General features: G+C 54.2%; 2 protein-coding genes across 10 annotated transcripts in view; both read right to left on the reverse strand.

The window, feature by feature from the left end:
* The window catches only part of TRAP1 (TNF receptor associated protein 1), a 59,786-nt gene extending 58,381 nt beyond the window's left edge, over positions 1 to 1,405 (reverse strand). The window contains exon 1 of the mRNA XM_009430129.4: positions 1,000 to 1,405. Within this exon, the coding sequence (XP_009428404.1) occupies positions 1,000 to 1,081 (82 nt within the window). The 5' untranslated portion in view covers positions 1,082 to 1,405. The remainder of the gene's footprint in view (positions 1 to 999) is intronic.
* A 7,191-nt stretch (positions 1,406 to 8,596) lies between these two features.
* Positions 8,597 to 19,268, reverse strand: part of CREBBP (CREB binding protein) — a 154,745-nt gene continuing 144,073 nt past the window's right edge. For all 9 annotated transcript variants that reach the window (XM_523285.8, XM_054668793.2, XM_009430211.5 and 6 more), the window contains 3 exons: positions 15,288 to 15,449; positions 14,704 to 14,985; positions 8,597 to 13,386 (listed from right to left, as the gene is read on the reverse strand). In XM_523285.8, the coding sequence (XP_523285.3) occupies positions 11,230 to 13,386; positions 14,704 to 14,985; positions 15,288 to 15,449 (2,601 nt within the window). In that variant the 3' untranslated portion in view covers positions 8,597 to 11,229. The remainder of the gene's footprint in view (positions 13,387 to 14,703; positions 14,986 to 15,287; positions 15,450 to 19,268) is intronic.

Genomic DNA, 19,268 nt, shown 5'->3' on the forward strand with positions numbered 1-19,268 from the left:
AAAAAGTAAAACCTGAAATAACCTTTATTGCGTCCACTAATAGGACAATGTTTAAACAAATGACACGTCCATCATACAGAATACTGTGTGGTCACTGGAAGGCACATGGACCGGTGTACACTGACATGAAAAGATGTGGAAAGAATGCTGGGAGCGTTGAAATTTTCTGAAGTACAACGTAGCACAATGCATACATGCTTTAGGCTTTTTAGAATAAAAATACTTATACGCAGACATTTATATTTACACGTATAACACTGTGTACAGCCCCGAAGGAATGCCGAAACTTTCACTGTTGTTACCTCCGAGTGGGGACTGGGAAAGCAGAGGTTAGGGTCATTCTCTCTTTTTTACAAACATTTATTGGCGCATCCATCAATTCCAGGCCCCGAGGACACAGCTGCGTCAACGACATCGAGTCCACCTGCTCTGGGGACCCGGATGACTGCTATAGGTTTTGTTCACTGTGGCGTCCCCAGAACCTGCACGGCGCCGGGCACTGAGCGGGCGCTCACATGTGCGTCCAATGAACGAATTAACAAATGAACCGTCAGTGCGCTACTGGGGGGCGGGGAGGGGTAAAGCACGATCCATGGAACTCGCACGATCACCCCGAGTGAGTCCATTCCCCGCCACATGCACCCGCAAAGACTCCGCGCTCCGCAGCGGCTCCACCTGCACGTGCGCTACCTGACTGGACCGAAGCTCCAGGAGGGACGACCCCGCAGCCGCTCCGCCCGACCCCGCGACCCCCCAAGCCCCAGCCTCCTTCAGGGCTCCGATGGGCGGGTGGCGAGGGGAGTCCAGCCGAGGAAAAGGCAGCCAAGCTGGAGCTGGCGAGGAGTGGAGCGAAAGGAAACGCGTCTGCCGCGCTTGGCCTCGCCGACCTCCCACGCCTGTGAAGCAGGTGCCGGCGCCTCGCTCCCCGGAGCACAGGGACGCCCCTGCCGTCTCCGTGGCCCGGCCCGCCCGCTGCCCGTCCAGCCAGGACGCCCTCACCTCCCGGCACGGCCGCCGGCGCCCGCAGCAGAGGCCGCAGGCGGCGGCCCCACAGCAGCAGCGCCCGCAGCTCGCGCGCCATGTCGTACTCCCAGAGCGCCGCGCGCAGCCACGCGGGACCGTACACGCTGGGAAGGGGCGGGACGGGGCCGCGCGGGGCGGGGCCTTCCTCGGGCGCGGGGCGGTGACGTCACGGCGGGCGCCGGGCTGTCCGGGCAGCTGCCTGCTCGGGCGCGTGGCGGGGTACTACCCGTCTCGTGGACGGTCGGGCCTGGGGGTGGGACCTCCGTGACCTTGGATCGCGTTGTCAAGGGCGACGGGCCTTGCGCGCGGAGGTGGGGGAGGTGGCCCCGCCGCTCCCGGCCCACGCTGGCCGGCTGCGCCTAGCTGTGCGCATTCCTGGAATGGGGCGGATGTCAGTATCCACGCGAGGGTGTGGAGGCGACGCTGGGGAAGAAGCAGTTCCTGTGTCTGCGACCTTTGTGAATCCCGGCCATCCGTCTAGGCCGCTGCAAGTCTCTTGCAAACCAAGACTGGCCAAAAAGCTAAAGCGAATGAGGAAGGGAATTCCAGGCTTGACTGGCTACTACACCAAAACCTGAACCCAGTGACCAATACCACCAGGAAAACTGCGGTTATTCGTTTATTCCACTTTTCTTGTCCTTGCCTAGAAGAGTCAAACTCTAAAGTATTTAGAAGGTTATTCTGAGCCAAATATGAGTGTGCATGGAGGGAGGCACAGTCTCAAAAGGTCCTTAGAACTTGTGCCCAAGGTGGTTGAGTTACAGCTTGCTTGGTTTTATACACTTTAGAGAGACATAAGACATCAGTCAATGCATGTAAGACATAGGTTGGTTCCGTGTGGAAAGGCAGGACAACTCAAAGGGTGAAATACTTAGAGGTCATAGGTGGATTCAGATATTTTCTGATTGGCAATTGGTTAAAAGAGTTGAGTTCTGGTTGGGCGCGGTGGCTCACGCCTGTAATCCTAGCACTTTGGGAGGCTGAGGTGGGCGGACTGCCTGCGGTCAGGAGTCCGAGACCAGCCTGGCCAACATGGTGAAAACCCATCATCTCTACTAAGATACAAAAAATTAGCCGGGCAAGGTGGCACATGCCTATAGTCCCAGCTCCTGGGGAGGCTGAGGGGGAAGAATAGCGTGAACCCGGGAGGCTGAGGTTGCAGTGAGCCGAGATCGTGCCACTTGCACTGCAGCCTGGGCAACAGAGCTGTGACTCCGTCTCAAAAAAAAGAAAAAAGAAAAAGAAAAAAAAAAGAGTTGAGTTATACAGACCTGGAATCAATAAAAAGAGTGTCTGGGTGAAGATAAGGGGTTGTGGGCACGAGCACGGTGACTCACACCTGCAATCCCAACACTTTGTGATGCTGAGGTGGGCAAATTGCTTGAGGTCAGGAGTTGGAGACCAGCGTGGGCAACATGGTGAGACCCTGTCTGTACCAAACATACCTGTACTGGATGTGGTGGCAGAGGCCTGTAATCCCAGCTACAAGGGAGGCTGAGGTGGGTGGATTGCTTAAGCCCAGGAGGTAGAGGTTGCAGTGAGCCAAGTTCGTGCCACTGAACTCCAGCTTGGGCAAGAGAACCACACCCTGTCTCAAAACAAACAAACAAACAAACAAAAAACAGGTTGTGAAGACCAAGGTTCTTATTACGTAGAGGAAGTCTCATAGATGACCACCCTTACAGGTAATAGATGGCAAATGTTTTCGCAAATATTTTTTATTCAGACCGTTAAAAATTCCTAGACCCTCAGGATCAGGAAAAGACCTGCAAAGGTGGCCTGGCATGGTGGCTTACGCATGTAATTCCAGCACTTCAGGAGGCCAAGGTGGTCTTATCACTTGAGGTCAGGAGGTTGAGACCAGCCTGGTCAACATGGCAAAACCCCATCTCTACTAAAAATACAAAAATTAGGTCAAGAGCAGTGGCTCACGCCTGTAATCCTAGCACTTTGGGAGGCTGAGGCGGGCAGATCACCTGAGGTTGGGAGTTCGAGACCAGCGTGACTGACATGGAGAAACTCCGTCTCTACTAAAAATACAAAAAATCAGTCAGATGTGGTGGCGCATGCCTGTAATCCCAGCTACGCAGGAGGTTAAGGCAGGAGAATCGCTGGAACCCAGGAGGTGAAGGTTGCAGTGAGCTGATAACAAGAGTGAAAGTCTGTCTCAAAAACAAAAAAATTACCTGGGTGTGGTGGTGTGCACCTGTGTACAGCGGAGGCTACTCAGGAGGCTGAAGCAGGGGAATCGCTTGAACCCAGGAGGCAGAGATTGCAGTGAGCCAAGATCGCACCACTGCACTCCCACTCCAGCCTGGGCAACAGAACAAGATTCCGTCTCAAAAAAAAAAAAAAGTCCTTTGTAATGTTAACGCTGGTCAGTTGTGCCTCATTTCCAAGGGGTGGAGGGTATAATGAGGCAGGACCCACCCCATCCTTCCAATTATGGCCTGAACTAGTTTTTTAGGTTTCTTTGAAATCCCCTTGGTGGAGAGGAATGATCCATTCCATGGGTTGGGGGACTTATAATGTGTTTTTGCCGGCCGGGCATGGTGGCTCACGCCTGTAATCCCAGTACTTTGGGAGGCCGAGGCAGGCGGATCACCTGATATTGGGAGTTCAAGACCAGCCTGACCAACATGGAGAAACCCTGTCTCCACTAAAAATACAAAATTAGCCGGGCATGGCACCACATGCCTATAATCCCAGCTACTCGGGAGGCTGAGGCAGGAGAATCGCTTGAACCCAGGAGGCAGAGGTTGCAGTGAGCTGAGATCGTGCCACTGCACTCCAGCCTGGGCAACAGAGTGAGACTCTATCTCAAAAAACAACAACAAAAAAAAAAGAATTTGTTTTTGCTTTACACCTTGCTGGAGGTTAGAGACTAGTTGGAGATTCAGACCATACACCCTGGTCTAACATTTGGTCCAGACCCAGCTGTAGCCTCATAATGCCGATTTCCCGGCACCTCCTCAGTCCCGGAGTGGGGCCCAGGCAGCTCCACTGAGGTTCCCAGGTAATTCGGAGGCACACTGAAGATTCACTGCCACACTCTAATAACTGTACAAAAATAGCGACTCCAGGTCGTGGCACGTGCTGCAGAGAAGCACAGGAGCCAGGAGAGTGACCTTCAGTGGGGCTGGGACAGAGCTGGGTGGAAGAGGATGTGTCAGGAAACGCTTCCAGGTGGAAAGTGGCAAGCTCCCAGCTTAAGCAATTGAGAAGGGAATGGAAAGAGGGTGGGCAGATTTGGGTGGAAGAGCAGGGTCCTCTCACCCAGACCACTCCAGCAGCCCTGACAGGCCCCCTGCTTCCGCTCTTGCCAGCCTCCCATCCTCCACAGCAGCCAGATCATACTCCATCTCTCAGATCCTCCAGTGGTCCCCCTACCAACACACATGCACATATTTACAATCCTTTCCAAACTCCTGCTGCCTCCTCCTATAGGCCTGCATGGGCCTGCCTGTGTTCCCTATCACCACACTCCAGGCAGAGCCCTTTCCAGCATGTCCTCAGGGAATGGGGGTGGGTGGGGGGGTGTCTCGGCTTCACATTTCATCCCTTTTTCGCTCCATTCATGAAATCATCTCTTTTTTTTTTTTTTTTTTTTTTGAGACGGAGTCTTGCTCTGTTGCCCAGGCTGGAGTGCAGTGGTGTGATCTCGGCTCACTGCAAGCTCTGCCTCCTGGGTTCACTCCATTCTCCTGCCTTAGCCTCCCGAGTAGCTGGGACTACAGGCGCCCACCACCACACCCGGCTAATTTCTTTTTGAATTTTTAGTAGAGACGGGGTTTCACCATGTTAGCCAGAATGGTCTCGATCTCCTGACCTCGTGATCCGCCCATCTCTGCCTCCCAAAGTGCTAGGATTACAGGCGTGAGCCACCACACCTGGCCAATCCTCTGTTTTGTAACAGCTGTCACATTGGCCCATGGGGCAATATATCTGGCTTAGGCCTTTTATTTCTTTTTTTGTTTTGTTTTGTTTTTTGTTGTTTGAGACAGAGTTTCGTGTTTGTTGCCCAGGCTTAAGTGCAGTGGTGTGATCTCGGCTCACTGCAACCTCTGCCTCCCATGTTCAAGTGATTCTCCTGCCTCAGCCTCCTGAGTAGCTGGGATTGTAGGCACCCGCCACCATGCCTGGCCGATTTCTGTATTTTTAGTAGAGACGGGGTTTCACCATGTTGGCCAGGCTGGTCTCGAACACCTGACCTCAAGTGATCCGCCTGCCTCGGCCTCCCAAAATGCTGGGATTACAGGCTTAAGCCACCACACCAGGCCAATTTCAACAAGGGGAAGTGATATTTGGCAAAAGGAGGGAAACCTGGGCTTTAGTTAAGGGTGGGGGGGCCTCTGCCAAGACTGGCAGGCCCCAAGTTCTGTGGAGGGCAAATCTACCAAGTTCCAGAAAAACCCCCAGAGCCTTCTGTCCTGTTGGCCTGTAGCCTTCAGAGACAAACCCTCAGCCTCAGAGCCTTGTGGTCCTGGGGCCTCTGCTAGCCCAGGGCCCTGTGACTTTTTTTTATTTTTTTATTTTTGAGACGGAGTCTCACTCTGTCACCCAGGCTGGAGTTCAGTGGCGCAGTCTTGGCTCACTGCAAGCTCCGCCTCCCGGGTTCAAGTGATTCTCCTGCCTCAGCCTCCCGAGTAGCTGGGACTACAGGCACGTGCCACTATGCCCAGCTAATTTTTTTGTATTTTTGGTAGAGACAGTGTTTCACCCTGTTAGCCAGGATGGTCTCGATCTCCTGACCTCGTGATCCGCCTGCCTTGGCCTCCCAAAGTGCTGGGATTACAGGCGTGAGCCCCCGCGCCCGGCTGGACCTGTGGCTTTGTAAGGTACTGAGGGATCCAAGGCATGTCCTAAGGTGGCCACACATGGACTTCAGGCTCCGCGTAAACCAAGAATCTAGAAAGAGGAAAAAATGTTTACACGCAGACGTACTTGACTTGAATTAGTGGAGAATGACTGGGAGCTGCTTGGGGAGGGAAAGGGAAGAACCCCCAAGTCTCCTGCCCACCTCTATGGCCGATACGAGGCTGCCCATATGAAGCCACTGCCTTCCACTGGGGTCAGCTGAGGGCCGTGAAAAATGCCCGGTGCTTTACTCACAATAGCCAAAACGTGGAAGCAACTCAGGTAACCATGAACAGACGAATGGGTCAGCAAAATGTGGTCTATTCATACAATGGAATATTAGCCATAAAAAGGAAGGAAGTGGCCGGGCGTGGTGGCTCACACCTGTAATCCTGGCACTTTGAGAGGCCGAGGCAGGTGGATCACTTGAGGTCAGGAGTTGGAGGAGTCCTCTATAAAAAGATGTGAGCCCATCAAAAGCACCGTTTTATGCACAATTTAGATCAACTGCAAAGCACTGTCATCTACTCATCAAAGCTCCTCAGAATCTACTTTGCTAGTCTGGGCATTACACTCACTTAAATTTCTTCAGTGTCTTATAAGGGACCTATGTTTTCCCACCTCTGCCTATTTATTATGAAGTGTATACAAGTAATTCATGTGGAATTAACACATAAAATCCATACGTCCATGAGGCTGCGATGTCTTCATGGTCTGAGATGAAGTTATTCTCGTGCCTACATGCCCCTGCCCGTCTGTTACGGCGCTGTGGGCGCAGCCTCTGCTTCCCGGCACACACTGTCCTGTGCTGAGAACGTTCTGGTAGCAAAATGGCCACTGATGTGCAATCCTCTCCTTCATAAAAGGTGTGTTTCTTTTTTAAAAACAGCTTATTTCACCATGCAATGCTCCAAGCATGTTTAGGCTCAAATAAAATCTTTGGTTCTATTTTATAGTAATCAAAAGGACCGGGCATGTTTGCTCACGCCTGTAATCCCAGCACTTTGGGAGGCCAAGGCGGGTGGATCACTTGAGGTCAGGAGTTCAAGACCAGCCTGGCCAACATGGCGAAATCCTGCCTCTACTAAAAATACAAAAATTAGCTGGGCATGGTGGCACATGCCTCTAGTCCCAGCTACTCAGGAGGCTGAGATAGGAGAATCGCCTGAACCCGGAAGGCAGAGGTTGCAGTGAGCCGAGATCACGTCACTGCACTCCAGCCAGGGTGACAGAGGGAGACTCTGTCTCAAAAAGAAAAAAGGAAGACAGTTACACGTCTTCAACCTGAGATTTTTTTTTTTTTTTTTTTTTTTTTGAGTCAGAGTCTTGCTCTGTTCCCCAGGCTGGAGTGCAGTGGCATGATCTCGGCTCCCTGCAACCTCTGCCTCCCGGGTTCAAGCGATTCTCCCGCTTCATCCTCCCGAGTAGCTGGGACTACAGGTGCATGCTGCCACGCCTGGCTAATTTTTTGTATTTTAGTAGACGGGGTTTCACCACGTTGCCCAGGCTGGTTGTCAACTCCTGAGCTCAGGCAATCTGCCCACCTCAGCCTCCGAAAGTGCTGGGATTACAGGCGTGAGCCACCATGCCCAGCCCAACCTGAGATCTTAGAAGCAGAAGCCTCTCCATGCCACATTATCCAGGGACAGCTCATTCTATGTTTCTAACATGCTAGAATTTCAAAGATAGCATCAAACACATGCTCTGTAGAGAAAAACTCCACTGAACATCTGCAATTTTTTTTTTCTGAGATGAAGTCTCACTCTGTTGCCCAGGCTGGAGTGCAGTGGCGCGCTCTTGGCTCACTGTAACCTCCGCCTCCTGGGTTTAACCGATTTTCCTGCCTCAGCCTCCTTAGTAGCTAGGACTACAGGTGCACACCACCATGCCCGGCTGAATATATATATATATATTTTTGAGACAGAGTCTTGCTCTGTCGCCCAGGCCAGAGTGCAGTGGTGCAATCTTGGCTCACTGCAACCTCCACCTTCCGGGTTTAAGTGATTCTCCTGCCTCAGTCTCCTGAGTAGCTGGGATTACAGGCGTGCGCCACCATGCCCAGCTAATTTTTGTATGTTTAGTAGAGACGGGGTTTCACCACGCTGGTCAGACTGGTCTCGAACTCCTGACGTCGTGATCTGCCTGCCTTGGCCTCCCAAAGTGTTGGGATTACAGGCGTGAGCCACTACACCTCGGCCAATTTTTTGTATTTTTTTAGTAGAGATGGGGTTTCACCATATTGGCCAGGCTCGTCTCAAACTCCTGACCATGTGATCTGCCCGCCTCAGACTCCCAAAGTGCTGGGATTACAGGTATGAGCCACCAAGCCCGGCCAGCACCACCTACAATCTTTTTTTTTGAGACAAAATCTCACTGTTGCCCAGGCTGTAGTGCAGTGGCACGATCCCGGCTCACTGCAACCTCCGCCTCCTGGGTTCAAGCGATTCTCTGCCTCAGCCTCCTGAGTAGCTGGGATTCTAGGCGCCTGCCACCACACCCGGCTAATTTTTTTGTATTTTAATAGAGATGGGGTTTCACCTTCTTGGCCAGGCTGGTCTCGAACTCCTGACTTCATGATCCACCCGCCTTGGCCTCCCAAAGTGCTGGGATTACAGGCGTGAGCCACCGCACCCGGCCCGCATCTGCAATCCTATAATGACGAGCCGTTGAGCTAACTCTAAGTCATTAGCCAATCTGAACCATCTTTGAATCCAAGTAGTTTTACCATCTTTTATTATAAACACCATCACATTTCAAGTTTCCTCTTTTTGATCACAAATATAGGACTTTTTCTTCTCCTCTTAAGTATACAGCATGAGACACAGCGTTGGGGCTTTCCAGGTTTCTTACAGAAATTTCCTTACGACAAACTTAGGGTTAGCATCCACAGACCATGCTCTCGGCCACATCCTTCGACATCTGGATTGCCCAAGACGGTTGCACAGGATGCAGATTCCAAAGAGGATGAGGTTGGTACATAACGTTTTGAATTCCAGGATAACCTGAAACAGAGGCCCCTCCACTGCCCACATTAAAAGGCTGCACAACCAGGAGGGCGCCACTTTCTGAGTGTGGGCTTAGAGCTGCTGCTCTCGGGCTCTAGCCCCACTTCTTGTTTGAACACATGGCTCAAGGTTTCCCTACGGGTGGAAAAGATGAAGAGGACGCTGGAGGTTAAGAACCCAGCAGGCCGAGCAGCGGCAGCAATCTCCACCGGAGGCCCGGCCTGTGCTTCCCCTCCTGGGATGGGGTGAGTGGGGGCTGGTCAGGGGTGCCAGATGGTGGTCTTATTTTTACTTGAATTATTCTACATTTTATAACTCAAGGTTCAAAGCTCTGTGCTAAAACTAGATCGGACCTTTCCAATTTCTTAGAAAGGTTCCTCGAATTCAGATTCCCAAACCAAGTATTCAGCTATTTAAAACATATCTGTGAATGTAAGGGCCCAAACGGAAGCTATTTGGGGCGTGATTTCTAAATTTACCATCACCCCCCACCTAGACCAGCCTTTGTTGGAGGACTAGGGATAAAGTGGGTTCTCTGGGTGCTGGGGGTGGTAGACTTAGGGGATGAACTTCAGCTCCCCTGCCCATGGTCCTCCTCTCAGTTTTACGGTTTTTGTGAACTTGTCTCACCCATTCACTAAGGGAGCCTGGAACTGGACTCCAAGGGAGGCAGGACCATGTGGCTAAGTGCAAGTATCCCCCGAAGTGGGGGACCTTTCTCACTGTAACAGGGACTGGAGCTGGTGCTCCAAGGTGTCTGTCCCTCAGCATTTCCTCAAACGCCACACGGGACATGCTGCGCGGCAGCGGCAGGATGTGGGGGGAAGTCAGAAAGCACCTCGAGAGCCTGGAGCACTCTCTGCCCCAGATTCTGGGAGTCGTGTACGGGGGGAGCCGCCTGAACACGGGAAGAAGCGCCGCCTCTGGGGGTGGCAGCTACGATGGACAGGGAGGATGGAGGAGTGGGCCAAATGCAGTTTCAGACCAACTGACGACCCTAACTGTGTGAGCGACAATCACCTGTGAGCCTCGAATGTGTGGGGCCAACGCTGAGCCGCCCACCTCAGTCTCGGGGAAGAAAAGCCTCCGGGCGGCCGCTAAGCCTGGGCCACAGTTCCCAGCCACCACCCACGCCGCCACAACCACAACTGCAGCCCCAGCCTCTCCGCTATGAGCGAACAACCAGAACCATGTGTTACAAAGAACAGACTCAAAAAATATATATAAATAAATAAAAACCTTAAACATTCTTACAGGGATCTTAAAGAACAGAATACATGTTAAAAACCTCAGTAATTTATATCAATTTTAAGCGGTACTTTATATACAATGGGGAAAAAACACATGCATAGTCCAAATACAATGTTGAAAACAGCATTTTCATAACAAAAAACCCCGAACACTAAGTGTTAATACCATGTACATGAATTCAAGAAGGACCACCCTTTTTGTCTGTTGCACACAGTTTATTTAACAATATGATATAAGAAATGAGTTGGTATTTTACCATTCTATACAGTGATTGAATCTTCTCGAGTTTCGTATTTATAGGAATTAGAGCGCTTGCATGATTTACACTAGAATTGCTTTTCCTCATTTCAAGTTTCACATAGAAGAAAGAAAAGAAGGCTTCTTCTCTAGTAACATTAGCATGGTCTAAGAGTGATCATCCCTATTTTTTGTCTAAAACCAGTTTTATCAGAGAAACAAAGCAACAATTTCTACATCTGCAAGACAAGAGTTTGGCTTCAGCCATTATGTATAGATAGATGTGTGTGGGTGTGTACATGTGTGCACGCCGGAGTCAATTCCTATCATCCAGGGTAATACTGGGAGACGCCCACAGAGTTCACTATAGAAAAAAATCTTCCCGAAACATCACAAAGTTATCGGGATACATTATAAGCTTGCATTATTTCAGGAATCAGTTCTGAATATTATTTTTCTTCTTACTTTTAAACATAAATGTTTAAAGTCTTGAAAATACAAATAAAAAATATGAATATAATGAACTTGTTTTTCCCGTTAAAAAAAGGCATGAGTCACCAGCAATGACGACAAAAAGAATCCAAACAAAACCCCCCTCCCCCCAAACAAAAACAAAACGGAAAAAAAAGAACCCCCCCCCCAAAAAAAAAAACCAAAGAGAGAGACCAGATATTTAAATCAACTGGTTTTTAACAAAAAAATATATTCTTTGTATTGTTTCTTTAAACATCAATCCACCCTTCCATGGCTCGGAAGTCGCAGTTCCATCTAGGAATAAAAAGAACCTAGATGCCTGGATTTTCAGTACAAAAGGTCCAAGAACATGAAAGGGAAAAAAAGTGATGCTCTCACAATGCTACAAGCCCTCCACAAACTTCTCTAGCGTGTCCCCCGTGGTGTCCCCGACCAGGGACAGTTCGCTGGACAGTGCACTCCTGCTGGGGGTGTTCAGCTGGGGGAGCATTGCACTCTGTTCGGGGTTCCCCAAGTGTCCCTGATCTATGGAGCTGGCCATGGTGACTGCGAGTCCGGGGTGGGGGGAACCAGTCTGGGGTGAGACGTGGTGTGGCGAAGGCTGGGGCTGTATCCGTGGTGATGGGCTGGAATGTGGAGGCTGGGACTGGGGCCGTGGAGACTGGACAGGGGCTGGAGACCGCACCTGGTTACTAAGGGATGTGGCGATCTGCTGGCCAGGGAGATGCGAGGCCTGTGGCTGTCCTGAGAGCATGTGTTGCTGGGGGCTCATGGGGTTCGGCTGGCCTGGGGACCCAATCTGCTGCTTCATCTGCTGTTGCTGCAGAATCCGCTGCTGCAGGGCTTGCTGGATGTTGGGGGTGCTGTCTGCCCCCAGCCCCGGCTGCCCCATCTGGCCAAGCTGTCCCATCTGAGCCGCCATCTGGCCCATGGAGCTGCCCTGGAGGGGGAGATGCTGCTGCATGCGCTGCTGCTGCTGCATGGCCGGTGGGTAGCCTCCGGGTCCTTGAGGCTGCTGGAACTGGCCGTGCCCCGCCATGCCCCCAGCCATGCCGGCACTCCCTTGCTGCTGCTGCTGTTGCTGCTGTTGTTGCTGCTGCTGTTGCTGCTGCTGCTGCAGCAGCTGCCTCCGTAACATTTCTCGGTACTGTGGATTCATACTCGCCATGTTGGGGTTGTGTCCTGGGTTCATGATGTTCAAGGCCTGGCCCTGGGGGTTCAGGCCTCCCATCGCCTGCTGCTGTGGAGGCACACCGGGCCGCTGCACGCCAGCCTGCATGGCGTTCAGGTTCTGCAGGCTGGGCTGCTGGTGCATGCCAGGCTGGGGTTGCATGCCGGGCTGGGACTGGAGGCCAGGCTGGGGCTGCATGCCGGGCTGATTGGCCACGTACTTGGCTGTGCGCTGTTTGATGAAAGCTGCCATTAGCTGCGGGTTTGATTTGAGAATGTTCAGCACCTGCTGTTGCTGCTGAGGGGAGCTGGGCGACTTCAGGGTCCGCAGCAGGTCTTGCAGAGCGCTGGGTGAGATGCTCCTGGGTGGCTGCACACTGGGCATCCGGGGCCCAGCCACGGCCGCCTGGGCCTGCATGGATATCACAGGCCTGGGCAAGCCTGGCATGGGCTGCTGCTGGGGAAGGGGCGCCTGCTGCCACTGCCCAGGAGGCATGCTGGGCATGACGGGCCCGCTCACCTGGTTGGGTCGGGGTACATTCAGGCTCACGGGGGCCATCTGGCTCCCCGGGGTCCCCATGCCCGTGCGTCCTGGGGGCATGCTGTTGTTGATGTTCACCCGGTACAGGTGCTGCTGCTGCTGGGCCTCACGCTCGATCTGCCGAGCCGCTTCCACCGCTGCAGGAGGGGGCTGGGCCGGGGGTGGGGGGGCCGGCACCTGGCTGGTAGGCTTCCCTGTGGACACCGTGGTGGGGGGCTGAGTCCGGGCCACGCTGGGGAAGCCAGCTGGTGACATGCTCACGGGTGAGGGTTGGGGCTGGGCAGGGGGCTGCGGCGTCTGGGGTGTGCTGGGCTGCTGTGTGGGGGTCCCGGGCGGTGCTGAGGTAGGAGAAGGCAGACTCTGCTGAGGCACGTTGCGGGTGTTCATGGTGGCCATCCGCCGGCGCATGAGCTGGGCCTGCTGCAGGCGGTGCTGGATCTGCTGCTGGCGGAGCTTGTGTTTGATGTTGAGGCAGAAGGGCACGGGGCATTTGTTTTCTTGGCAGTGCTTGGCATGGTAGCAGCAGAGGGCGATGAGCTGCTTGCACACCGGGCAGCCCCCGTTGGTCTTGCGTTTGCAGCCCTTGGTGTGCTGCACCACCCGCTTCATCTTCTGGCAGGATGGCAGCGAGCAGTTGGCGTTGCGGCACTGGCACGCGTGCACCAGCGACTGGATGCAGCGCTGGATGCTCAGCCGGCGTGACTCCTGGGGGCTCTTTGACTGTGGCTCGCCCTGGCTGCTGCCCTCGTCATCCAGGCCCAGCCCCCACTTCACCATCTTATGGGCATGGCTCTTCGTGTTATAGCAGTTGATGCAGAGGTCGTAGTCCTGCAAGCAAGGAAAGGGGACAGACCGGTGTCAGCATGGGACCCAGTACCACCAGGCATCCTGGCTGCTTCCCTCCACCGCTAAGTCTGGGTCTGTGCCAGGAGACCCAGGCAGGATAGGAGACCCAGACAGGATGCGAGCACGGACAGGTGGGAGACCCGGACAGGGCGGGAGCACGGACAAGATGGGATCATGGACAGGATGAGATCATGGACAACATGGGATCATGGACAGGACGGGGGCATGGAGTGCCTATGTGTTGCTCCCAAGGACCTTCACTCCTGGCAACAGCCCTGAAGGCTCAAAGATAACCTGACCCATGCCCCGAGAACCCCTGGCCTGCAAGCTCATGGACAGTAGACACCAGCCCCCTTCCTTCCGACTTCCTCTGACCTGGGAGTCACATCAGCCCTTGCCACAGCCTGTCCAACTCCTGTACTCAAACTATGAAGCCAGACAGTGAAAGGCTGAGGGAGGCCGGTCCCTCCCAAAGTGCCGACAGCTGCCGTGAAGTGCCTCTGGGAAGGCCTGGGCTATCCGCAGTGCACCAGTGGGACTTCCCCAACGCGCAAGCCCAAGTTACTGAAAACTGCTCGCACCTGGCAACCTGATGGAGCCCTAGGACCAGGTACCATGACTGTGTTCACAAAAAGATATGAAAACTGCCGCATTCAGAAACTAGAAAGAGGACAAAGGAGACTGGAGAAAGGTGGAAAGCGGAAGAAGTGTGTGAAGGTGGGGAGAGAGGAAAGGCCCTCGCTCTGCTGAGGACCCGCTCTGCCCCGCTACAGACACCACAGCAAGTGAGGAGGCTCCGGGTTGGCAGGTGATGGTGACTGTCCTGGGAGGGGGATGGTGGGATCTGTCACCTGCCTGCCCTGCACAGCCTGACTCGGCCCATGCAAGGGACACCCACGTCATTTCACAGGGAGGTCAAAATTCCTAGAGGGGAGTGAGGGAGCATGACCAGGGGGTCCTTCAGGAACAAGTGACCAGAGGGGCCCAAGCTGCCAACAGGACAGCGGGTGTTTCCAGCCATTTAGCAAGACTAGAACTGGGCACAGACAGGCCAGACTTCCCAGCAGAGCCTCCCTCTGGCTGTCCCCAGGGTCAGGCCTGTGGCTGTGGCTACACAGAGCAGGTTTAGGAAACACACACACAGCAACGCCTTCTGCCTTGTGACGCTGTCCTAGTTCTGGAGGAGTCAGTGCAGCCACCATCAGGTACAGACACCAACCCTGGCACCCATGCAAAGGGACAGGATGCTTCGTCAGACCCCAGGCCGGCTGCGGGGGTGGGGGTGGGGGCAGGGCCTACCTCGCACACAGTGCAGTGCCAGCGCGTCTCCACGTGGTGCTTGCACTCGTTGCAGGTGTAGACAAAGCGGTCCTGGCCCTGGGTGTGCAGCTCCACCAGCATGCAGAGCGTGGACCACTTGGAGCGGCGCAAGGAGGAGAACTCCCAGTGCTTGTCTCTGGCGAGGGTGAGGAAGGCGTCGCGCCCATCCATGAGGTCACAGCTGAGCAGGGGGTCGGGGTCGACGATGGGGGGCAGGGTGTTGATGACAGGCCCAGCGTGCAGGTGGATCACGAAGAAGACCTGCAGGAGAGGAGGGGCTTTAGTCCCACACAAGGGACATGGCACCTCCAGTGGTGAGCTCAGGGCAGGCGCAGCCACCCAGCCTGCAGAATAGGCAGGTGGCTGAGCCTGATGGCCCTGATGCCTTGGGATGGAACAAAATTGGTGACACCTTGCATGATATCACCCAACTGGTCCACTTGGTTTCCTGGGGGCCACTTCCCTCCCACCACAGACCTGCACACGGGCCCACACCCGCCAGCTGCGAGTCTTTCCCTCCTCCCGGCCAGAGGCACGGCTGCAGCACCGCAGCCCACGCCTACCTCCTTGTGCTTCTCCATGGTGGCATACAGCTTCTGGGACAGGTCATTGGACACGTTGGGCATGCTGGGCTTCTTCTTGTTGGCGCGGCTGATGCTGCTTTTGTTCTTGTTGGTTTTCTTGTTGTTCTTCTTCTTGGCATTCTTGCTGTCGCCCTGACTGCCCTGCAACAACACACAAGGCTGTGAGACCAGGCAAGTGCCCCTCCACACATGGCATGGGTGCCCAGCTCCCAGGCCGTGGGCATCAGGAAGCTCAGGCCAAAGTAGGTCACCACCAGGCAGACCCCATACGTGAACGGCTACAGGTGGCTGTAGGTGCTGCAGCCTTCGGGACAGAGCAGGGCCTGTCCTCGGCCAGGCTGGTGTCATTATCAGCTTTATGCCACGCTGCCTCTAAAGGGGAAAAGAGACCCAGAGTGCGAGTTCAGAAATTAACAAATGAGGGCAGTGGGGGCTGTTTCCACTGTGCCACAACCAGATGTGGAAGATTCCACGTCACAACTGTGGTCAGCAGCTGTCTGCCTTGAGGAAGGCTCTACACACCCGAGAAAGCATGAGAGCTTCCAGGAGACAGGAAAGCTGCTGATGGGAAAAGCAGCTGCCCCATCAAGAGCAGGGACTCTGAGGCCCCTGCGGGGTCCACTCAAGGCCCACCGAGAGCAGGCTGGCTCCCTGCTGGGGCCATCAGTGCTGCACCTGACTGGCTGAAGGTGGGCTTGCTCTCAGCCCACAGGCTCCTCCTCTGGAAAGAACGCAGGATTGCCACTCACTCACACTTTAACAGAGAGCTTAATTTTTTTTGAGAGACGGAGTTTTGCTCTTGTTGCCAGGCTGGAGTGCAGTGGTGTCATCTTGGGTTCAAGTGATTCTCCTGCCTCAGCCTCCTGGGTAGCTGGGATTATAGGCACCCGCCACTATGCCCGGCTACTTATCATTTTTTTTGAGACAGAGTCTCGCTCTTGTCACCCAAGCTGAAGTGCAATAACACGATCTCAGCTCACTGCAACCTCTGCCTCCAAGGTTCAAGCGATTCTCCTGCCTGAGCCTCCCTAGTAGCTGAGATTATAGGTGCTGCCACCACACCCAGCTAATTTTTGTATTTTTAGTAGAGATGGGGTTTCACCATGTTGGTCAGGCTGGTCTTGAACTCCGGACCTCGGGTGATCCGCCCGCCTGAGCCTCCCAAAGTGCTGAGATTACAGGCATGAGCCACCGCGCCCAGCCAGAGTGTTTCATTTTTAACAAGATGAGAGAGACTCTTGGTGTTCAAAGAGAGGGGTCAGTCTAGAGAGAATTCAACAATCCAGCTGGGCGGGGTGGCTCACACCTGTAATCCCAGCACTTTGGAAGGCCAAGGCAGGCGGATCTCGAGGTCAGGAAATTAAGACCAACCTGGCTAACTCGGTGAAACTCCGTCTCTACTAAAAACACAAAAAATTAGCCAGGCGTGGTGGCGGGTGCCTGTAGTCCCACCTACTCGGGAGGCTGAGGCAGGAGAATGGTGTGAACCCGGCAGGCGGAGCTTGCAGTGAGCTGAGATGGCGCCACTGCACTCCAGCCTGGGCGACAGAGCGAGACTCCATCTCAAAAAAAAAAATAAATAAATAAATAATGAAAATAAAAAAAATTCCCACCCCACCGACAAGGAGCCCGAGGAGCCCAAATATCACGTGGGTCCTCCGCAGGATTCAGAGACAGAAAAGGGATGTCAGGGGAAAACTGAGGAAATTGGAACGAAGTGTAGACTTAACAATAATGCATCAACATCAACAAATGGCTCACTGTGGCAGCAAATGTGCCATACTAAGGTAAGACATTAGTAACAGGAGAAACTGGGTGCTGCAATATACTGGAACTCTGTGCTCAATTTTTGTGTCAGCCTTAAAACAAAGGAAGCCTATTTTTTTTGAGATGGAGTCTCGCTCTGTCACCAGGCTGGAGTGCAGTGGCACAATCTTGGCTCACTGCAACCCGTGCCTCCTGGGTTCAAGTGATTCTCCTGCCTCAGCCTCCCAAGTAGCTGGGACTACAGGCGTGCGCCACCACACCTGGCTAATTTTTGTATTTTTAGTAGAGACGGGGTTTCACCATGTTGGCCAAGCTGGTCTCAAACTCCTGACCTCAAGTGATCCACCTGCCTTGGCCTCCCAAAGTGCTGGGATTACAGGCGTGAGCCACCACGCCTGGCCTGGAAGTCTATTTTTACAAAATTATAAAATAAATATGTTCATGAAATTAAGAAAATATAGACAAGTAATTTTAAAAAGTTTTGTTTTTCTGGTCTTCCCGAGCAGCAGTGTTCTGTGTTCTGGAGCTTTCCCTGGGCACATTTGTCTCCGTGTTTGCGACATTCCTCACGAAGCTGGGACTGCACACAGGGAGCTGGTTCCGTTTCTCGCCCCACCTGACACTATCGCGAGCCTTTCCCCATTTCCCAGAATTGACAGCATGATGCAGAGCAGAGCTAATGGCAAAGCAGTGCTCCACCCCACGCACCAGCCCTCACTAAGGCTGACCCCCAGAGCGAGCTCCTGGGGTGTTGCTGACGAAGGCATGTCCCTGCCCATTGTTGTCCATGAACCAAACACACAAGGGACAGCAGGTCTACATGCCGACACCTCAGCATCCTGCCTCCTAACACATGCATGTCCCCGGTGCACAGGGAAGGCTGCCCCAGCAGGAGGCCCTATCAGGCCTGTCTTCTGGACAACCCCACTGCTGCCATGCCACAGGCAGGTGCCCCCTCCTGGGGTGGAACTCAGCTGCGCAAAGCCTGTCTCGGACGCGGTAACCTCCCGTGTCACCCTTAGGAGATGGAACTCAAGCATTAACTCACCAGACACCAGTGAGACCAGCTACACTCCAGCGGGAGCAAGTCCGAAGACAACAGGCAAGGAGCTCTGCTTAGGAGCCACCTAGGGCGTAAACCCACGCCACCCCCTGCCCGCGCCTCCTCTGTCCTGCGAATGACACTCTGGGGCGCCGTCCAGCAGGTGGCTGCCTCTCAACCACCTGTGCAGTGAGCACGAGTGTGTGTGGCGGAAGTGGCCCAGGCCCCACGCTCCGCCTACAGCCCATGCGGCACCCACCTCACAGACCTGCTCTCATATGGGACAGGCACCAGAGTGGCAGTATGTCCCCAGCCGGCTCCCGGCTGCCTCACCCATGGCAGCAGCCCACGCAAGAGCCACCTCCATTCACCGCTTTTCCTCACTGGTCACAATCGCCTGTCCCAAGTTCTGGGGCTGCAGCCTTCAACGTTCATCATCGCTCTCCCTGCACCTACAGCTACAGCCCACACCCACGCCACCATCATCTCTTCCCCAGACAGCCGCACAAACCCGCACACAGCGCGCCTCCTCCCACTGCCTGGCTGGTCCTCTTCCAGCACCTTCCTGTGGTGGGCGGGTCTGGCCCACACGTCACCTCCCCAAGGCTCCTTCCCCTTCAGAGCTCTGCCACGCTCACAGCACACCATGCTTGGGTCTGGGTTCTTTTTGTTTCACATCCTACCAGGACACAGCCACTCCCTTGGGGGCGGAGATGGGGTTTTGTTTGTTCTGAAACGGAGTCTCGCACTGTCTCCTGGGCTGGAGTGCAATGGCGCGATCTAGGCTCACCGCAACCTCCGCCTCCCGGGTTCAAGCGATTCTCCCGCCTCAACCTCCCTCGTAGCTGGGATTACAGGTGCCCCCTCCCACAACCGGCTAAATTTTTGTATTTTTAGTAGAGATGGGGTTTCACTGTGTTAGCCAGGCTGGTCTCCGTTTCCTGACCTTGCGATCCGCCTGCCTCGGCCTCCCAAAGTGCGGGGTTACAGGTGTCAGCCACCGCGCCTGGCCAGGGATGGGGTTTTGTTTGGCTCAGTCTGCACTGCCTGGCACTCAGGGGCAGCGCCAAGGAGAGAGGGCAGCAGGGCATGAGCATCATGTGCAGAGTGGCCACCAAACACGGAATAAGGCCTGGCAACCCTGTGCCTCC

The sequence above is a fragment of the Pan troglodytes genome, chromosome 18, assembly GCF_028858775.2.
Source record: "Pan troglodytes isolate AG18354 chromosome 18, NHGRI_mPanTro3-v2.0_pri, whole genome shotgun sequence".
Classification (NCBI taxonomy): Eukaryota; Metazoa; Chordata; class Mammalia; order Primates; family Hominidae; genus Pan; species Pan troglodytes.